The 21,090-nt window shown below is 38.0% G+C and overlaps 1 protein-coding gene across 1 annotated transcript in view; it reads left to right on the top strand.

Moving 5' to 3' along the window:
- The window catches only part of LOC124159474 (nuclear pore complex protein Nup153), a 42,459-nt gene extending 22,965 nt beyond the window's left edge, over positions 1-19,494 (top strand). Inside the window, exons 7-10 of the mRNA XM_046535300.1 lie at positions 423-557; positions 2,403-6,071; positions 11,085-11,218; positions 16,731-19,494. Of these exons, the coding sequence (XP_046391256.1) occupies positions 423-557; positions 2,403-6,071; positions 11,085-11,218; positions 16,731-16,824 (4,032 nt within the window). The 3' untranslated portion in view covers positions 16,825-19,494. The remainder of the gene's footprint in view (positions 1-422; positions 558-2,402; positions 6,072-11,084; positions 11,219-16,730) is intronic.
- The last annotated feature ends 1,596 nt before the right edge of the window (positions 19,495-21,090 follow it).

Below are 21,090 nucleotides of genomic sequence, written 5' to 3'. Positions count from 1 at the left end.
AAATTCATGGCGTATGTTTTATTTATTGCATCATCATCTGGTGAAATAACTTATGTGGTTGTATTGATGTGTTGTTCTCTCCTCCTCTTGAAAGAATTCAAGGTGGTGAGGTCTCATGCTGGGAATTTTAAATCAAGGCTTCCATGAAATATACTTGGCTTTTTTTTTGCCTGGAATTTTTCACATTATTGTTTGTAAAAGTCGTTAAAAAGCCTGGAATTTATTTTCATTTGACATTGGACTGCCAAAATTTTTATTTTATCTCTGAAAATCTTTTTCTCGTTTTCTTTGAGCAAGCCTCTATTAAATGACCTCCTAATGTGGTAATAGTTGTCAGGCAAGAAAAACAAGATTGGTATTTGCATGAATGTCTTCTTCTTTTCTACTGGATTGAATTTTTTTCTTGATGGTTTTATTTTCAGCCTGCACATGAGGGAAGAAGAAGTATTCAGATTCGCCCAAAGAATTTAACTCAGATGAGGGAGAGTGCCACAAATATTAGTAGTACAGCACGCAGAATTATGGAGGCATTGGAAATGTTTTCCAGCCCATTACAGGTAGGCATTCAGTGACACTGACTAAACATGACTGAGATTTGAATTAAAAGTGTGGAAATTACCATTTGTGGTCTTTTATCATGGACTGTCTAAATAGTCTCACAATTTGTGTCATTTGTGGCTTAAGTTCATTGTGTTGTCTTGGAGAAAGTATATTGGAATGTCTTGTTGTATGTATTCGTTAGTTTTCCAATGCTTTGATGAAGTTTTGATAGTTTTCTGTTACTTTGACTGTCCGTTTGTGTCTTATGCTCAAGATGCTTACATTTTATAACTTATACATATCTCATCTCCTTGTGTCTTTGAATTCCTTATGTTTTAATAGTTTCATGATTCCACTAAATTTCAATTTTATTACATGGGAAGAACTGTTCATCTTGTACCTCTTTGCTTTGTTTTACATTCATATTTCATAATCAGCGTGACTGCTTAACTACCACCGTCCCAAAAAAATTTTTGGTGCTAGTGTTTCAATTGCTTCTACCCAATTGTTCTCATTTTCTCTATGAGAATAGTGCTACTCCTCCACTGTAAAAATATATAATTTAACCTCCCCCATTCCTGACCAAAGGTAACCAAGTGAATTAATTCAAACTTCATGCTCATATTCAATGCAACATAAGGTTAACAGGTGTGCAACTTTTTTTAAATTAAGCGTTGGGTTGCCTGTGTTATATGATAATAATTTATCCCTTAGTATTTGTTATTTACCATGTTCATGGTAAAATCTCACCTTCGCTTTTATCATTGAGCCTAAATTTCATACTGTATTCCTCCGAATGTAGTCCCCCTCCAAATAGAACCCCCCAATTTTGAGGCTCCAGTTTTGAGAAAAAAAAATTTAAAAATGCATAGGAATACAGTCCCCCCTTCACTTTTGCCCCGGGCATTGTTAGAAAATAGGGGGGACTAGATTCAGATAAATGCGGTACTTTCTCATTCCAGTTTTCGTTAGTATTTTTCAAAAGTTTCACTTCTTGGAATCTTACTTAGGTGCTGCTTTTAAATCAATAGAAGTACCTAATATTTCCAGCAAAATTTTCAATAATTCTTCAACTCCACCTATCAGTTGTATTTTATTCCTGGTTTATGTATTACTTTTTAAAATGCACAATGTGTTGAAAAATGTAGGCCATTTTGGTATTTAATCGTGTATCAAATATAAAAATTATACCTCGAAGGTTGAAATTTTGAAATGTGAGATGCAGACGCTTAGTCGAGCTCTATTCCCTAAAAATTTTAAGGTGGTAATTGTAGTCTTAAAGAAATTTTATGTCTGGGAGAAAGGTGGCTCCAGTGAGTGGCCAATCGACCACCGTGTTACTTATTACAATTTTAGTGCCATGTAAAGCTGCTTGCTACTAGTAGATATTATGTTGTGTTGCTTTTTGGTAAAAAAAAGGGAATTCATGTAGCTTCCTGATCTACTCATGAAAGTTAGTCGAGAATGTTGACCCACTAGAAAAGAGCCAAAGCCCTGAAGGTGGAAGTGCTGAGTATGTATTAAGTCACTCTGATATACCTCGAAGCTAAAAAGAGATGTAAATAGAAGGAAGTTATCATGTGGGATAGACTTAATGAATATCACATTACTTGAGAGGAATATGGTGCTCCATTACCATAACAGATTTTATTATATTTTTGATTGTTTTTATCTATATTCCCCTATCTCATTTTTTTTTTGCTTTCATCCTTTTGTAAACCTTTGGAATTTCGTATCCTTTTGAAGAGCGCTTGGATTTTAATGTAATTTGTTAAATGTGATCCATCGAGTGCATTTTTTTTAAATATTCTGTTATCTTACTTTCTGTTATATATTGTTTCCATTTTGTTTTTTCTTTCCAGGATGCCAAGAAAATTCCATTAAATGATAGCATTCATATGAAGAGAATGAAAGTTATGGCATCTCCAGATATGTCCCAAGCATCCTTGCATTCCTCAAAGTCCTCTAATCAGGCCCTGCAGAATTCTTCTATGCGACACGCTGGTGGTCAAGCACCTCCAGTGAAAGAGTTAGTGGTCCCCACTGTGCCAGACATTCTCGTCATGCAAAGACGACAAAGGCTTCAAGGGTCTACTGTAGCAGCACGACAAGCTGTTTGTGAAACAAGCATGCAGCTCTCGAGTGCAGAGAAGTCTGAGAGAAGTGATCATGTAACTTTTTCATACGTAGGTCATACAAATAGTGGCAGGGTTGGTGGTAAGATTAAGTCCAAGGAGGAAATTGACGATGAGCCAGTTCTAGAGCCCAACCTTCCCAGTATTGCATTGCCCATAACCTCCTTACCCAAATTTGATTTTGTTTTCCCACCTGTATGTCCTCCTCCACAACCTTCCAAGCAGATTGACTCTCAGGTATCATCGAAACCAGCTAGTTCCATGTCATTCAAATTCTCCTCGCCCATTGCATTTTCTGGTGCATCGGAAATGCCTGTGTCATCCAATAATTTTACGTTTAGTAGTCCTCTTAAAGCCCTTAGTAAAAATGTCATTGAGACTAGCTCCTCGAGTAAAAATGTTGGCAGTTCTTGTGAGAGTGTGAAATCGGTGACTGGCTCCGAAAAAGCTAAACCTTTCCTTTCCTCAGAGAGGGAAAACGTCAGCAAAGATAGCATTCCTCTTATGAAAGGAGCTTGGACAAGTGGGTCTTCAAAACCCGAGGTTAGTTCTGGTAATGGTGATAACTCAAAAAATGTTAATCAAGGAAACTTACAGTTTTCAGTGGGGAATAAGTTGTCAGAAAGTTCTTTTGGTGACAAATTCAAGCCTGCTCAAGGTACTTGGGAATGTGAAACATGTATGGTTCGTAATAATGCTAATGTGTCTAAGTGTGTTGCATGTGAAACTCAGAGAAGCTCTAAAGACAGTGTTGCTGGAAGTACAAAAACAAATGCTACCATCACATCTGGTTTTGGCAACAGTTTTAAACCACCAAGTGGATCATGGACATGTGACACATGTTTAGTGAATAATCCTAGTTCTGCAGTGAAGTGTCTAGCTTGTGAGACTCCTAGAGTGCAGGACAAAGTAGCCTCATCTAGTTGTGAAGTCTCAAAGGTGGTCAGTAAGGTTGTGGAAAGTGGTTTTGGCGATAAATTTAAGAAGCCAGATGGAGACTGGGATTGCAGTATATGCTTAGTTAGGAACAAAGCAGGAGGACCACTTAAGTGTGTTGCATGTGAGGCCCCAAAACCAGGTGCAGAACCTATCAAAGAAATGTCCTCGGCACCTAAATTCTCATTTGGGTCACCTGTTGCTACAGGATTTAAGTTTGGAATAGACAAGGCAGATTTGCCAAAGAAAGATGATCCCCCAGAAAAATCGAAACCCTCATTTGCATTCGGTAATCCAAGCACAGCTGTAGCTTCAGGATTTACCTTTGGAGTGGGGAATGCAAGTGATGGAGCTACAAAAGAAAAAGTAGGTGGCTTTGTGTTTGGGTCTACCTCTAGTGATTCAACAGATGGTATCAAAACGTCGAGTGTTCCCCAGAGTGCTCCTTCATTTTCGTTTGGAGTAAAGGAGGATACGGAGAAGAAACCTACAAATGAATCCAATTGCCTGAAAACTGTTTCTGAAAGCTCTCCTAGAAAAACTGTTGCAAAAGTTGTGTCTGGGCCTGATAAGAAGTCTATTTCTATTAGTGGTAGTCCAGCTGCCTCTGGGTTTGGTACATCTATCTTACCCAAACCAACTACAGCAAGTGAAACCAAGCCAACATTTTCATTTACCTCTTCGGAAGAAGGCAAGAAAGACTCCACTTCAAGTGGTCATACTTTCTCTTTTGGGAACAATGCAGCTGTTGCCAAGCCTGCAGATGGGGAGAAAAAGCCTACTGCTGTACCATTTAGCTCCCCATCATCGTCTAATTCACAGTCAATTTTTGGTGCAAGTGTAGTTGGTTCTGGTTGGAATGCTAGTACATCTTTTAAGCTTGATTCTTCGCCTAAACAGTCAATTTTTGCCAAAAGTGCTCCAGGGTTGGGGTCTCCTAGTACTAACAGTTCGAAAGTGGAGGGTGCCAGTGCAACCCCTGAAACCTCTACTTTTAGTTTTATCGATTCTCCCAAAACTGAAGGAAGTACTAAGTTGCCAGAAGTGCCTAGTACCTTGTCAACAAATTTTAAATTCCAGGAGTCTTCCAAGACTTCTACTTTCAAATTTGAAGAGAAATCTAAAACTGCATCTTCAAGTTTGCCAACATTACCTACTAGTAGCTTTGCAAGCAATCCTTTTACATCTGGAGGCTTTGGTGCTGCAAGCAAGGAAAAGGCACCTGTTAGTAGTACGACACCTGTGTCTACAGTTGCATCCTCAACATCTGCAGTTGGTAGTGATTCATCCCCCGCTAAAGCAACCAACGCAGGGCTCTTTGTCTTCGGTAAAGGAGCTTCATCGGCAGCGGTTTCATCTACTTCTATATCTGCAGAGTCGAAAAGCAGCAGCAGTTCTGGTTTATTTATGTTTGGAAGTGGCACAAGTTCTCAGCCAACTGCTTTCAATTTAGCAGAACAGAAACAACCTCCTACAACCACTGCTGTCAATACATCTGGTACAGAACAACCAGCACAGGCTCTTACCAGTGGTATTGGATCAACGTCCAATATTTTTGGAAGTGTCATACCAAAAACCTCTGTTTTTGGAGCTCCCTCCTCAACTCCAACTCCGTCCTCTGCAGCCTCTCTACTGACAGCTACTAAGTCAGAAGCCTTAACCTCAGCAACCTCCACTTTTGCCTCCCCATCTTCAAGCACCATGTTTGGCTCATCTGTTTCTTCCTCTGTCACCCCTGCGGCTACTCCTTCTACCACCACGACAGTGTCCTCCACATCAACAACTTTTGGTTCATCCGTATTTGGGACTGCATCCACTAGTTTCTCCACTGTTGGTTCCTCGGCTCCTACTCCTGCATTTGGATCAACACCATCTGCACCCCTTGCTGCATCCTCAGGTTTTGGTGCACCACAGACATCGTCCGTTTTTGGCATTGGTTCAACTACTTCCTCGACTGCACCGTTTTCTTTCTCGGCCACCCCTAAACTTGCAACCGAGGATCAGCCCAGGCCTCCGGCAGCTAATGCTCCCTTCGTCTTTGGCAGTGGTGCCACTGCCAGTACTCCAGCTGCACAGCCCTTTACTTTCAACGCTGCCCCTAGTAAGCCAGCCTTTTCCTTTGGTAGCTCGTCTCAATCCACCGTGGGGGCCAGTGCACCTTCTTCAGCTGCTCCTGCAGCTCCAGTTTTAGGTGGATTTTCTTTTGGTGACACCTCCAAGGGAAGCACACCTTTCGGATCTGCTCAGCCTCCCACTAGCATCGCTGGAGGAACGGTGAATCCGTTTGGTTCGCCGCCTGCACCTCAGCCGGTGGCAAATATTACACCAGCAGCCCCAACTTTCGGTGCTCCAATCGGTGAAAGCAATGCTGCTGCTGGTGGATCTTTTGGTGCTGCCCCAGCATTCAATTTTGGCAGTTCTCAGCCCAATGCTGCTGTGTTTTCATTCAACAGTGGTCAGGTATGTGTGATTAACACTAGTATAATTATATTGTACAGGGTTATTTTTTCTGAACTCATGGTATAAGTGATGTCAGTTATAGGATAGAGTCTGTAAATGTGTATGCATTCCTGAGATATATTCAGAAGCCCTAGAAATAATAGAAGCCTTCATGATCACCTGCCAGAGTATTTGATGTCATAGGCATAGCTGAGAATGGAAAAGTGATATCATCACTTTGTCCAGAGAGAATCAATTTCATGTCGAATGTTAAAGATCGGAGGAAAAGAAATTATTGCTTTTGCATGAACTGCAATACATTATTTATGTACATAGCATGTTTTGGATTGTCCAATTTGGGTCAACCATTTTGTTCTATAAGCTGTTACCATTTTAAAGGTAGCTCTCATAATGCCTCTGGTAAAAGTCATGGTCCTTTCTGGTGAAAAATTCTAGTGATCTATTTTCTTAATATTCTATTGATTCTTCAGGAACATAATGGTTTAACTTTGCGTTAGCTTTTGTGCATGTACTTCCCTTGTTCTTGATATTTTATTGATCAAAAATGGTACTAAGTAAACCTTTCTTTGCTCTGACAAGGGGAGACCACGAAAGTTGCTCCGCCTTTTTCGATGCCGTATTTTTTATGGCCTTCGGAATGGTGAACACATCCCTGAACTAGTAGTGGTTCCGTTGAATGGGCCTTAGTTTGGCTGTAATTAATTTATTTTTATGCGGTACTTTTCACAATCCGCATATAGCCCCATAATATCACGCACATCTCAAGTGGGTCGGGTGGGGTAATGGTTAGCGTTTACGGCTGCTACCCGGGGGACTAAGGTTCAAGGCTCCGTGACGGCATTTTATTTTCTTGCCTCCATTGTGATCATACTGCGTCAACATTTTTATTAATTTTAATTGCGACAAGCATAGACATGAGACTATTTTTTTATCACCATAATGGAGTTAGGTATTTAAGCAGTGTCATTTCAATCACGGAGATACGACGACTACACTAGCATGGGGTTGGTGTGCGCCAAATTGTTAATTTTTTCATTGCTTATACTGATCAACTTCCACATTAAAAATGGAAACCACTCTTGCTAGAGCACATGCCATTAAAGGCTCGCGGCGACCAACAACATCCGTATAGACATCATTAATAAGAACAAAAAACGATTATAAAATGCCATATTTCTCGAACACTTGTAATTCACTTTACTCCAAAGGGAATTTACTTACACAGTACCTATGTGCTAAAATAACCATTCCGAAATATAATTTTCATTAATAAATAGGATGAAATAAAGTTTATGACCCTGGACCGGATGTGCTGGCGTATAAAATACGTCACTCTTCGAAAACCAAGGATTTCAACATCGTGCGTACATTCTGGGCCAGAATGGTCTCGTGTATTCCTACAATGTACTTTGACTGTCTATATTGCGAGTTTTCAAAGTTCGAGGTACTGTAGCTAATTTTATTTAGATCAGCAAGAGGAACCCGTCACACGTGGAGTATAAATTACGCCGGGAGACCGGCCGTATACCACCTCTGTACCTTTATATCTGTATCACCTATAAATGTATAAGATTTTACTAATTTCTACAAGTAAAGATTAATTTTAACAAAAATCGAGTATTATCATATACAGTAGACTCTCGTTAATACGAACAACGTTGTTACGAAGTTCTCGTTATTATGAAGCAAATCGTTGGTCCCGTCGAAAAGGCCTATCCAAGCTATAGTAAAAGAAACGTTATTACGAAATTTTTGTTTTTACGAAATTACGAACCCAAGTTCCGGTCCCGGCGGTTACAATATGAACTTTATTACGAAGTTACACGCACAAGTCACGGCATTTAGGTGGATATTCACAACACTTAAGTTTTAATAATCGCGCCACGTTATTCTCGTGTACTATGCTTAAGAGCGTCAATTATGTTTCTTTATTCAGTTTACGCGCTACATCATATAACAGCCCTCATTCCTGTGAAGTCGTGGTGACCCACTCATAACCGTTAGTAAATTGGATGTACAGTCAATCCTCTTCCTATGCACATTCGATGTACGAATTTTCAGAGATACGAGCATTCAAAACTTTCAAATTTCAAATTTGGCGCCTTTCGATTTGGCCGATACTACGCGGTTTGGCGCTGTGAAACTCTCACCGTAATCACCATCTGAATAAGGTATCATTGAATCTGGTGTGAATTTAGGAACTGTTCAGCGTTTCGCCCGTTCTTCGTTACCGCGGGGAGACATTTTCTCGGCTCCGGATGCATCGCAGGCCCCGATGGATCAGGTCGCCACAATCGTGAGTTAGCGCATACGTGTAATGCAGTGTTGCATCCCGCAGGATAACCGTACTCCTCGATAACTTACATGCAGTCCGGCTGGCGAGGGGTGTCCGATTACGGCACAATAGGAGGGGTGGATAATCCTGCGTCAGCACGGTTTAAAGCCAATCGCTGTCCCCCAAACGCACCTCACACCCTCGTCTAGTCATACAACTTTGTCAAATGCATATTCGAGCACCGAAATAAGCCTGACCAACCAAAATAAGCCCATTCTTCGAATCACAAGAACAAGTAATTATCCCTCTAGGTCCTTCACGCTCGTCGTCCCTTCCGGTTATTTTCTTCATGGAACACTTTGCAAGCGTTTCGCTTTCTTACCTGGCTCCCATACCCCCTACCCAGCCCATTGTCTGTTACTGGACAACTCTCGGTGGCCGGACTGTAATTTTATCAACCTTGGAACAAGGTCTTGGGGCGCATCTAGTTTGAACATCGGAGTTCATGTGTTCGGGAAGATATCAACCTTCGATTGCGTCATGGCGTAGTCTTCTGTTGAAAAACTGAAACGAATTTTCTTGTTTATATATATTTCCGCGTAATTTAATAGCGTTTATAATACACTATTTCTTTCGACGATTCTTAAAAGAAACGTTCTTACGAACTTCGTTATTACGAACCTCCGATTTTTCGGCCCCGTGAACTTCGTAATAACGAGAGTCTACTGTATGCACAAAACATAGGCAAAGTACGCCATTCGCCCGGTTGTGAAGCAATAACAATCGCGCCCGCTAGAGGGTTAAAAGCAACAATTACACCAAATGTGTCTTGTGCTCGCCGCTTCCCAAAATCTTCCGTAGCCCTTCCAATATAATAACAAGATATGCACCAACAAATGTCATTTCTACCAAAAAAAAGCCACTGTTTTAGCCCCCCGTTAATCTTTCGTTATGTTTTTGAGTAGAAAGTGGAGCCTTCACTTCTCCGCGTTGATAATGACACTGCTTAAATACCTAAACGTCATTATGGTGATAAAAAAAATAGTCTCATGTCTATGCTTGTCGCAATTAAAATTAATAAAAATGTTGACGCCGTATGATCACAATGGAGGCAAGAAAATAAAATGCCGTCACGGAGCCTTGAACCCTAGTTCCCCGGGTAGCAGCCGTGAACGCTAACCACTACCCCACCCGACCCACTTGAAATGTGCGTGATATCATGGGATGATATGCGGATTGTGAAAAGTACCGCATAAAAATAAATTAATTACAGCCAAACTAAGGCCCATTCAACGGAACCACTACTAGTTCAGGGATGTGTTCACCATTCCGAAGGCCATAAAAAATACGGCATCGAAAAAGGCGGAGCAACTATCGTGGTCTCCCCTTGTGAGTAGATTCTGGTTGCCCTAGGGGGTCTGAGTGTGTCCCTATGAGTATGCTTTTTGCTTTACTGTTTTACTGACTTTGTATGGAACTTCAGTGAGCATGGCAATTCATTTGGTAGGTATTTACAAACTCAGGTTATATTGATAATGCCAAAGTAGAACTTCCTTTGCTCCGTGTAATTTTTTTTTATAAATCAGAACAAAGAATTTCTCATAGATTGCTTTTTTTGGCTGACGTATCCATAGATAATTTTCTGTTCATGTTTAGAGAATTTTTTTTTTTTTTTTTTTTTTTTTTTTTTTTTCCTTTCTTATTCACCTCATTATTCGCATTCACATGACTCATGAATTACATACCGTATTTCTCCGAGTATAGTCCCCCTCTGAATATAGTCCCCCCCCCCTAATTTTGAGACCTCAGTTTTGTGAATAAATTTAAAAAATGTGTTTGAATATAGTCCCCCCTTTACTTTAACCGTGGGATCTTTGGAAAAAAGGGAGACTATATTCAGATATGGTAATTCCCCGTTAATTCTTATGAAATCTTTGTCCTCCATCATGTAGAAGTCCCCTCTCTTAATGTGAAAGTAATTGGATCTTTGCTACAGAATAATACCATGTTGCTTGACTGAGAAGCAGATGAGTGAATCTGTTAGTATTTACGCTCGTTCTACTATCACATGATTCTTTCATATTGGTCACTAATTCACCTTTTTAAGAACTTGGGCTACAAACCTGTTAAATGAGAAAAATAGGTATGCCTGCATAGATCGTATTAAGTGGTTTGGTATATGTTTCAAGTAGGCACAAGAGATAATGATGATTGGAAGGGATGAAAGTTAGCTTCAAATGCTGTTTTATGACTTGGCAGTGGTATTTTTAAGTGATGCACTTTTACATAGTCTACTATTATATGCATGATTTGATTAACATAAGCACCCAATCTAATTGATGGATGTTCACGATGCCGATGGTGGCCTATGAAAAGTAATTGGAGAAGGCAGTAATGAATCACTAATTATTAATATCTCATTAAATTTTTATCTGAGTTGTGTTCAAATAGATTCTTTGGTAAAGTAGGTGTGTAAAGAGCTTTTTTGTTCCTCATTGTGTTGGAAAAAAATAATAGTGACCTTCCTAATATTTTAAATGCAACTCAGCATAGTGATACAAGTATTTTTCTAGCCATTGCTCAAGTTGATTTCCTGGTTACTATTTCTCTCCTGTTCTATTGTAAAATACATGGTGAATATTTATTGCATGGAGGTCAACATCTACAGCGAAATATCTTCTTTGGCAACATTTTGTTTTCAGTGTCTTTATTTATTTGCCATTGCATTTCTTTCACAGAATAATGCTGCTCAGAATTCAGGATTCAATTTTGGCCAAGCACCTTCTCAGCAAACCTCAGCCCCTGCTGTTACCTTCAATCCCAATATGCCCCCATCATTCAATTTCACGGGAGGAGCAACTCCCCAGTTCACGTAAGTTGAATTAATCCTTTAATAATAAATTATTAACCTTCCATGTGAAAATCTTATTTCATATGCATAGGGTGAAAGGTGGTGAAATGATGAATGTTTTGATATGAATGAAAAATTCATGATTGGTTTAATAATAATAATAATAATACGTCTTAATAGGCGAGATTGGGACTAGAAAGTCCCATCTTCCATCTAACCCCTTCCATCTTGGTGAAAGCCCCATTTTGCATGCCATACATAAAGTCAGAAGGTTGTATTTGCAAGAGGTGACCCAGAACCCTATGATTCATGTAAATAACTGAAACAAGTCAATTTTAGATAGGAAAATGTCTCAACTGCTCATCGCATATGTCTTACGCAGAACATACTGCAGAGGGTGAAGCATAAACATATGACTGCGACATAGAATTTTTTGTCCTAAAGATAAGGCAACTTACCCATTCTTTTCCAATTGGCATAGCGCCAGATGAGCAGATGAATTTGGATTGTTAGTAGGGAGAAACAAAATATCCTGAGAAGATATCCCTTCATCAGTAACTCTGACAAGTGAGACTTATAGCATAACTCGTAAATTGATAACTGATAATAACCTGATGTCCTGTTTTCGGAAAAAAATGCCGCATTAACTGCTGAGAAGCTCAGCTACAAGGATATCGAGTTTCGCCAGAAATCACCATTGTATTTTTCCAACTACAGGCGGTCCCCGACTTTCGTACACAATGCGTTCCCGAAAACTTGTACGAAAGTCGAATGTACGAAAGTCGAACCATTGACTTCCATACTAATTAGGGGTTATGTTCCAAAAGAGCGGAATATACGTACTAAAACCTTTTTTTTTCACGGAATTCATTTCAATTGACTTAATTTTAATAATATGTTAATAAAACTCCTCAAATCATCTAATTTCTTTCGAAAATACGCAGAAATGCAAATAAAAGTTAAAAAAACAAGAACTCCGTTGGCTATCGAGTGAAACTTCCTCTTGGCGTTTAAGTTGACATTCCACTTATTACGTCCACTATAGATAAAAGGACATATCAAGAAGCATTACAAAATGTATTTGTTGAACCCGCACTCTGGATACCTTTTAATTTTTACACCAAAATTCGATATTTGGCAGGTGACATTCGTGATCGCGTATATTCCGCTTGTTATTCAAAAAAGACAAAAGACAAACGGAATTCGGGTGATATTTCGTGCAATATCGTTGATGAAGGTTTACATGAATTAAACAGCACTCAAACGAAAAAACACAATTAGAAAGAAGTTCTTACTATAGTTTTATTGAAAGCTATTCGATGATGTCTAGTCAACTTCTTTTGAAAAATATCTTCAATGAAGGCTTTCTTCTTCTCTTGATAAAGGAGCCTATAGCAGGCAGTCTCTCTCCCAAATAAATCATCTAGATTAGAGTCAATTACCAACAATGCCCTTCATTATATACGTTCGTATTGTTCGCATATACTGCCGATACTGCCATTTGAAACAATTGAATGTTGGGATGCGCAATAAACAACGCGGGAATTTTAAAAAAATTACAGACCAACGTCCGAAAGTCCGAATTTAGCGTACGAAAGTCAAGTAAAAGGTGTCAATTTTGAACGTACGAAATTGCGAATTGTACGAAAGTCGAGGACCGCCTGTACAGTGGAACTTGGTTAGTACGTTCCTCGTTAGTACGTTTTCCTCCTTAGTACGGCAATTTCTCTCGGTCCCGATACAATCGGAACAAAATACAGGTAAAAGCATCTGGTTAGTACGTTCGAAAAAATTGCGCTTTCCTGGTTAGTACGCTCAATTGCTTGCCGTAACGCAACCCGCAATTCGTTCTCTAGTATCTTCTTAAGGGTCGTAAACCTCCAAATTCATGATATAACTTATTATTACAATAACAGTAGAAATAAAAGAGATAACATTCTACAATTAGTATTATACTGCCTCCTTTTAAATGGTCTAGATTAGGTCTAGCGTATTTGACTACTGCTGCGGGAGCAGACGATGCTCTGGATCTCCACGCGAAGCTTAGCTTGAAAATACGTTATCTCGGCACGTAAGCAGACGACATTATACAAATTTCTTAAGTAAATTTCAACTGTGTAATATAAAATCTTCTTGTAATTACGTCATAATATAATAATCTTGCGTGTTATTAATCGATATAGTAATCGATATGGTTTTATTTCAGAAGCGAATGTGTACGGCTGTCGCCGTAATTTAAGGTTAATACAATTTTGTCCCATTTTTGTGATGATTAAAAACAACCAGTGGACATAATCAGGGTTGTTGTTATATTCTCCGAGTATGCTGTGAGAGAAAGAAGAAATGACTTAGCTTTACTTGTCCTCTTTCTATAAATATATATAGGATAAATCATGGGAGATAGACGCCGTTTTCATGTAATTGTCTTCGGGAAACCTATCAAAACATAGTGATATTTATTCACATGGTATTGTTTTTCAATGTAGTGCTCATTTTCGTGATTTTAAAGGTGAAAAGAGTTTGGGAAGGCGATCCTACGAGAACTACCGATAGTAATTGTAATTATGACGACTTTTCCACGGATTGCAATTACCCTGACTGGTATTATTCGCTTTCCTCGTTAGCAGGTTTTCCTGGTTAGTACGTTCATTTTTTGTGGTCCCTTCAGAAACGTACTAAACAAGTTCCACTGTATTTCCTTGTTTTAAATGCTTAAATAACATTAGAAATAGACCGTGTTTGGTCTCATTCTTTTTTTGAATTACGTGCACTTTAAAAATATTTCAATCTAATAAAAGTATAATGCCAATTGCCGAAATTGATTGTTAGACACCTTCTGGTCTAATAGGTGATTCATTCAGCAGTTGACCTCCAGAAACTGGGAACTTTGAAGCTGGTAGGCTGAAAAAGGTCAGTGGGTGAGATAAGGGGAGGCGCAAAACATTTCTATTGTTCTCGTGTACTTGATATTTTTTTTGAAGCTAAGGTCTTCCTAATACGATCCCTGCACCAGCTGGGACCTTTTTTTATTTGGGAGAAGAGGAAAACTTCAGAAGGGGGGAGGCGAGTGCTGAATGGAGGGAGATAGCGGACCTTGGGAATGCGCTAATGTAACTATCCCACGGCACTCCGCTTCTCCTTATTGTAGTTCAATCTCCTGGGGGTGTCTGATGTTATTAGCCACAAATAACACGTTGTAAACACTTCGTCTCATTTTCGTCAAACGTTGGATGCGGGAAAATAATACGATGGGACCGCGATCTTCAAACGATCAATGTGGGAAAACGATACTTCGGGGAACAATGGAAGCGGGAAAAAATTTCATTGCCTTGATGGAACTTTATTTGGGACCAGGAACGGCGAACGATGAATGCAGGAAAACGATCAATGCTGGAACGATAGATCAGGGTTCCACTGTACATATTTAAAAATATTGATAAGGATTTGTCAATTAATTTGATCAAAGAGTGAAATTTAAAAAAAAAATTATTTTAAAAGCCAAAATCGACAGTCGATTTCCTGAAAATCGATTCTAGATTTAAATTTCCATTTCTTAGGTCTGACAAATGGTACATTGATTTCACAGCAAGCAAAAGGTTTCTCTTTTTCCTAAGTGAAGCTAGAAGCCCTTGGCACAGCTCTTCTAAGCAGAAAATTTGTTGAAGGAATACGAATCGATACAAAATAGCAAGCATTTTTTTTTTATTTGAATCTGAAATCTGTCTACTAAGCATCTATGTGGTGCCAACAGTGATTTTAAATTTACTGTCACTCCTTCAATAGTGAAAATAGTAGTTTTCATTAACAACAATTTTATGCATAAATACTTTTATTATTTAGCTCTTATCTGGAATTCGTACTAATAAAGCTCTGTCCCTTTATTTTATTGATTCTAATGTCAATACATGGATAAGTTGAAAACCTTGCATTCCACATGGAGCTACCATTTTACAAGCTTCAAAATCCATGTCTCTCTTCGTACTAACTTGGAAAAAAATGTTAATGTAAGAATGGTTTTCTGATGATAAAATGATGAATTTCCTTTGATTCCCAGTTTATTCCATTACAAGTGATAGCGTAGTTACCACAAACTCACACTTCAAACTTCATCTCGACTCATGTGATGGAAAGTTGAGTAGAGTTGTTGCAAACATCGATAGCCAGCTATTAAAGTTATGAATCATCCTATTTAAAGTTGATATTGCTTATTGAGGTGTATTTTCATTATACACCCATGCCTTGCTTAGTGCAAGTGATGCGTTCCTTGGGGTCTTTGCACTATACAAATTTGTGTCATATGAGAGCGTTTTAACATTGGGAAGTTTGGGATATGTTTCTGGTAGCATAAGTGTTGGGTATCGAATTTAATATATTCCTATTACATAATAGCCGTAGAAGACCTTATTTATGCAAGCATTTATAGTTTAAAATATCTGTTAAGATAGTAGGCACGCATTAAAAGATGTTTTTTCTCAGTAAAATATATTTGGACGTGCTTTTGAAATTCCCACCTTTCGAGCAGGTGGCCTAACATCCAGCACAAATGCATGCTATCTCAGGGGTTCGTTATGCATTGCCGAATTTTTAAACCAGTCTAAAAATAATTGTGTCACTCGGGCCATTTTGTTGCTCATCCAAATGACAGACAAATACTACTTTGAATACAATTTCATTGCTGGGGGAGTTAGTGAATGATAAATCATAACTGGCTTTAATTTGAAGTCCCCTGAGGCATTAGCATCATAAGCAGCAACGTGAAACTGTCTTTATATGCCTTGAAACCTTACTCAGGTTTTTCTTTCCTGAAAATGAATTAATGAGATTTCATTCTCTTCTAAAACAATTCCATCTCGTCAACATTAAAAACTAGTTGATGGGGAAAGGAGCCACTCACAATGACAGATTGGAGTTCATCAGAAAATGTTGTGGCGTCGACTATGCTATCAGAACTTGCAGATTTACCTGATATTGTAGCACTAAAACACCAGCTCGAAGTTTAAAATTCTGGAACCAGCCGGAGCTTCCACTAAATGTCTCATTTTTTTCCCTTGTGTAATCATTAAATTGCAAATAGATGTTCAATAATGCATCCATGTACGTTTAAACAAATAAATATGATGGTTTAAAAGACTGCAGTGCCTTTCAGTACAGAATGATATGAAAAAATGGTGACAATCACTAAAACCTCTCTATAGTGAACTTCCATCCATCAAATTGCCCAAATTTTGGTCCCCTCCGTTATGATGGAAAGAGGTTTTACTGTAATAGTTTTCACTTTTGGAATTCCCTTTTTTTATTGGCTGGATATGGATTTTATTATGCAAAGTCGTGAACTATGTAGAATCAAAATGTGTAAAATATAAGTGCTGAATCAAATGATTTTCCCTATTCTCTCTCTTGATGTTTTTCTCTTATGAGTGATTTACCATTCAGAATATAAAATATCTTTTTAAAGTGTGGTATAATTAGCATGTATTTTTATGTTATTCTTTATATTATCATGTTTTGACTTACATTGTGTCTTTTTTCTCAGGGCTACTCCTGGGGTTCTTAATTCAGTTCCAGCTGCTAACCCATTACCAAGAAGGATTAAAAAAGCTGTCCGTCGAACTCAACAAACCCGCTAATTAACAGTTCGATTGTGGTTGATGATGTGCCAAGCTGAAGTTATAAATTTTTCGTAAAAGAATCATCAAGATTGATGCTAATCTGAGTTTTCAGCTCTGTAAACAGTAATGTTTCTTGTGTACAGTTTGTTACTCCAGTGACTTTAACCAAGAATTGGTTTCTCACCAGTTATTGGTTTTTAGTGATGTTTTTGTTTTTGGAAGATAACTATGTATTTCTTGCTGGTAAAGGAACATGGTTAATTGTGAGTATTGAATAAACTTTGAGGCGATTTGTTGATCTTTTAGTTTACCTTAAGCACTCAGTTCTGGTGAATGTAAACCAAGTTGCTTTTTAGCATCTTGGTTTTTGTGCCAATTGAGTATGAAGCATTATTTTTATTGTGCTGGAAAACATCATTGTTATGGTTCTTGTACGGCAAAATTTCACTTTGGGTGACATTTATTTGGCTTTTAAAATTGTGGTCCTTACTGATAACTCCTTTTGTGTGCATTCGGTCTTAAGAGGAATTTCCTTGCGAGATCAGTTCAAAAGGAAGCAATGTGCTACCTACTAACTTTACCAAGTGCACCATGCTAGTGAGTGAATATGATATTCAGTCAATACTGCAGTAATAATTGGTTGTTTTATCTGATTGTTCTAATTATTTCGTGTAATTGAGATAATTTTCTGCAGGTTGTTTTTATATTGATGATATTTTAAGATTCCTCGTTCAGAATTAGTAAATTATTTGACCGGAACATATTTGGGGGATATTTATCATGTATTGCTATTCTCTTTTGAAGAGCATTGATTACATCTATTCATAGCCTCTTTGGCTTTTGTAGATTAGAATACTATGATAGCACAATTGTAAATTATTAGGGTAAGAAAGCTCACTGCTTCTGTGGTGAACTAGTTAGACGTATTTGGTGTATTGTAAATGTTTTAAACGTATCAAAAGTGGCATTCAGACAAAGGGTTGACATTATCACCCTTATAAGTCAATTGGTGTACATTTCATGTAAGATTTTGATATTTAGATATTGAAGACTGCTGAATGCCATTTTCAACTGTGTGGTTTAGACATTTTTAGTTTGGGTCGGCAAAAATTGCCATCCTGTGCAGGGAACATTCTCGCTGTACAAAGGACTTCAAACCAGTCTGTTTTAAAGACTATTCTTGCATAGAAGAGTTGAAGTTCTAGTTTGAAAGTGATATTTGTCAAAGTTGAATATTGTTCACTGAGGCATATGAAAATGGTGCCAATTTTAAAAATTGAGAATGTTCACTGTATAGGCATGTTATTTTGTATTTACATACTATTTGTTGTTCTATTTAGAATTAGCATAATAAATCAAGAGTTATTTACACAAATCTACGGTCTGACCCATAGAATTCCCCTATGAAATTAAAAATGCTACATTTTGTGTAAAGCGTTGAGTAAAATTGTTTGAAGTCGCATATACTATCATTTGGTAGAGTGTGTATGTGTAAAAAAATGAGCATTACTGTGATATTCTTTGTGGGTCAGGCCGGAAAAACAAAAATGTCCATTTTTCATGTAATGGCAGGCTCACTCCTTGACATACTAGTTCCTCCTTAAACAGAGAATGATAAATATTTCTATTTTGTTACTGAAGTTGCAATAAGCAGAAGGAGACACTTGTTACTTGCAAAGACATTGACATATTGCACATGTTCTTCTAACTAGTGGAATGCTTTTGGGCTTATATTTATGAAACGATTGTTGAATCCAATGAAGTAATGAAAGGAGTTAGACTGCTTACTGTACATATTTTGCATGGTGGTGTAATTTTTCATGTTCATTTGAAAAAAAGGTGTGGTGTCTTGCTGAAGATGTTATTTGAGTTTCATTTTTCTTTGTTTTAGTAATGTTTGAAAGTGACTTCCTTGTATAGTATTTCTTTGGCAAATGCAGCCTCGCCTATATATGTGTGACTGTGTGTGTGAATTTTACTCTCTGATTCTTTGTCTGTGTACATGTGTGGTTGGGGGCCTTAATTACATGGGTAAGTTACTTCTTTTTTCCTGTAGTACCGAAAAAAAGGAAATAATGTCTTCAGTGAGAACTTATTATTTGTGCCTTTGTTAATTTTATCATTTTGAAAATGAAACACAAGAATGTCATATGCCAGTGGTTACACTGTCCACATGATACCTCTGATTGTTTGTTGTTTTTTTGTGTAAAGAAAAATATTTGAGGGGTTGTGAAAATTATGTGGATTTGTTTTATATCCTCTGTGATGGTCTGATTAGGATAACAGTGACTTTTTTGATTTCATATAATCTTTACCTGCAGCAACGTAATCCAATAGCCATTATTATTGACTGTGATAAGTCCATGTTCAAAAGGTGGTTTGTAAGATAATTTATTGAGACTTTTGATTCCTTGGTTGTAAATTTGCACCCCAAATCCATTGATAGCATAGCTAGCAGTTTTGCGCTGCTTACTTCAATGAAGTACTTAGGTTTAAGTTGAAATTTACAATTGCCAAATGACAATGTTATTTCTACTCTAATTTAGAATTTAATAAGAACCAAAATCCCCAGAAGGCATATGACATTTTGAGTATTGGAAATTCTTGAACATTGTACTATGCGGTATATCATTATCAAATACAATGTACTGAGAAATCTTTCAAAAATACATTTTATATTATACACAAGTTAAGTATGTGGCAGTCAATGAATACTTTCCTAACCTTGAAAATTTATGTTGTAGCTACCAATTCTTTTTTGTTTCTCCTGTGAAATATTAGTGCCAGAGAAAGCCTCATGAGTTCCTTAGTTGATGGCTCACATGCATATTACTGAAAGAAAGGGTGATTAATTTCATCTATTTGTAACATCCAGTGGTCGCAGGATTACTTTTAAATAGTTCCCTTAAGGTAGTACTTGGTTTTTACTTGAAAATGTTTTGTCAAACTCTTCCTAAATATTGACAAATTACCGTTGCTTGCCATTTATATTTCGAATACACCAATGGAGGGAGTGGATAGAATGTTGTTCAGTCTGACCGAAAATTATGATTCATTAACCCTTTCGAGACCGCGGAGTTTTCGTCTTAGCTTGACTGCTGTACCGAGCCCCAAGAGACTCTTCTTTCTCGTGGTACAGAGCATTTTTGGAGGGCATTCGTTAAGAAGGGTCTCGCTGAACCTTTTTCGACCCCTCTACGGTGGGACTCCGCATTATCTCGGACTCCGAGAGTAGTTGTGCTCCCTCCTTTCCGGTTTTACGACCATACCTGCGGCAATGGTTCGCGGTCAACTTATGTATTGCTTAAATGTATTTAGCAAATGGATAATTGTTGCTTGCACGTAAATTACAGACATTGAATATAATTCCTCATTTTTATCTGAGCATTGTCAAATTTTAAACGAAGTTCTAAGGCCATTATCAAAGCATTTAACGCAGCAACAATTTCCATGTTGATGATTATACATAACTCGAGATATAAGTTAATATTTGTCGTAGAATTTCGTTTAAAAATTCTAAATGCTGCTCAAAAGACAAACAATTCAATTCTTAGTTTCTATTTCTTGAGAAATGAACAAATTTTTATTTCGAAAATTGACTCTATAAACAATTGTATGACCTCTGTCCCTTACCGCTGAGAGGGGTTATAAAAGACGAACGGTCCGGGTACCTGCTCCCGGATTCGGAGGGTTAATCCTAAACCCCGAAGCGTTGGGTCCCGAGACAAAGGCGACCTAAACCCATGACCGTCCTGAAAGGGGGAGAGCTAGAAAACGTATATATACGGGTTTCGTTTTCTTGACCGGGAAAATCTCACACGTATATATACGCCCGTGGTCTCCCGGGTCAGGAAACGTCCACACGTATATATACGTGTACGGTAGGGAAAAGGTTAAAGGAATTGGGTAAATCGAAGGAAAAGATTGAGTCGTGAAAGCGTAAAAAAACTTCCTCCTTCGTCCATTCTCTCGTTATTTTGAAATAAAATAATACAACTGTTGCCTATACTTTTCAGTAATTGGTGACACCATTGGTTAGTTTGCTTGTTTCGGAAGAACTTTAAATTGAGGGACAGAATTGCTATCAATAAGGTGAACAGCAAGGAAATGCTTGAGATAGATTTGCAAAGTCGAGGAGAGCTGAGAGGCCCATTAGGAGTGTCATAATTAGCCTTGCGAAATCTGCTAAGGATTAAGGCTGTTGATTTTTTACCATGAACAGTATGAGGAACTGGGAAACATCTGGCTCTTCTTTTTTATGTAATTGTTTCCTAGAGCTGCAAA

Source organism: Ischnura elegans, chromosome 5 (genome assembly GCF_921293095.1).
Source record: "Ischnura elegans chromosome 5, ioIscEleg1.1, whole genome shotgun sequence".
NCBI lineage: Eukaryota > Metazoa > Arthropoda > Insecta > Odonata > Coenagrionidae > Ischnura > Ischnura elegans.
This window is presented reverse-complemented; position numbering and strand designations above follow the sequence as displayed.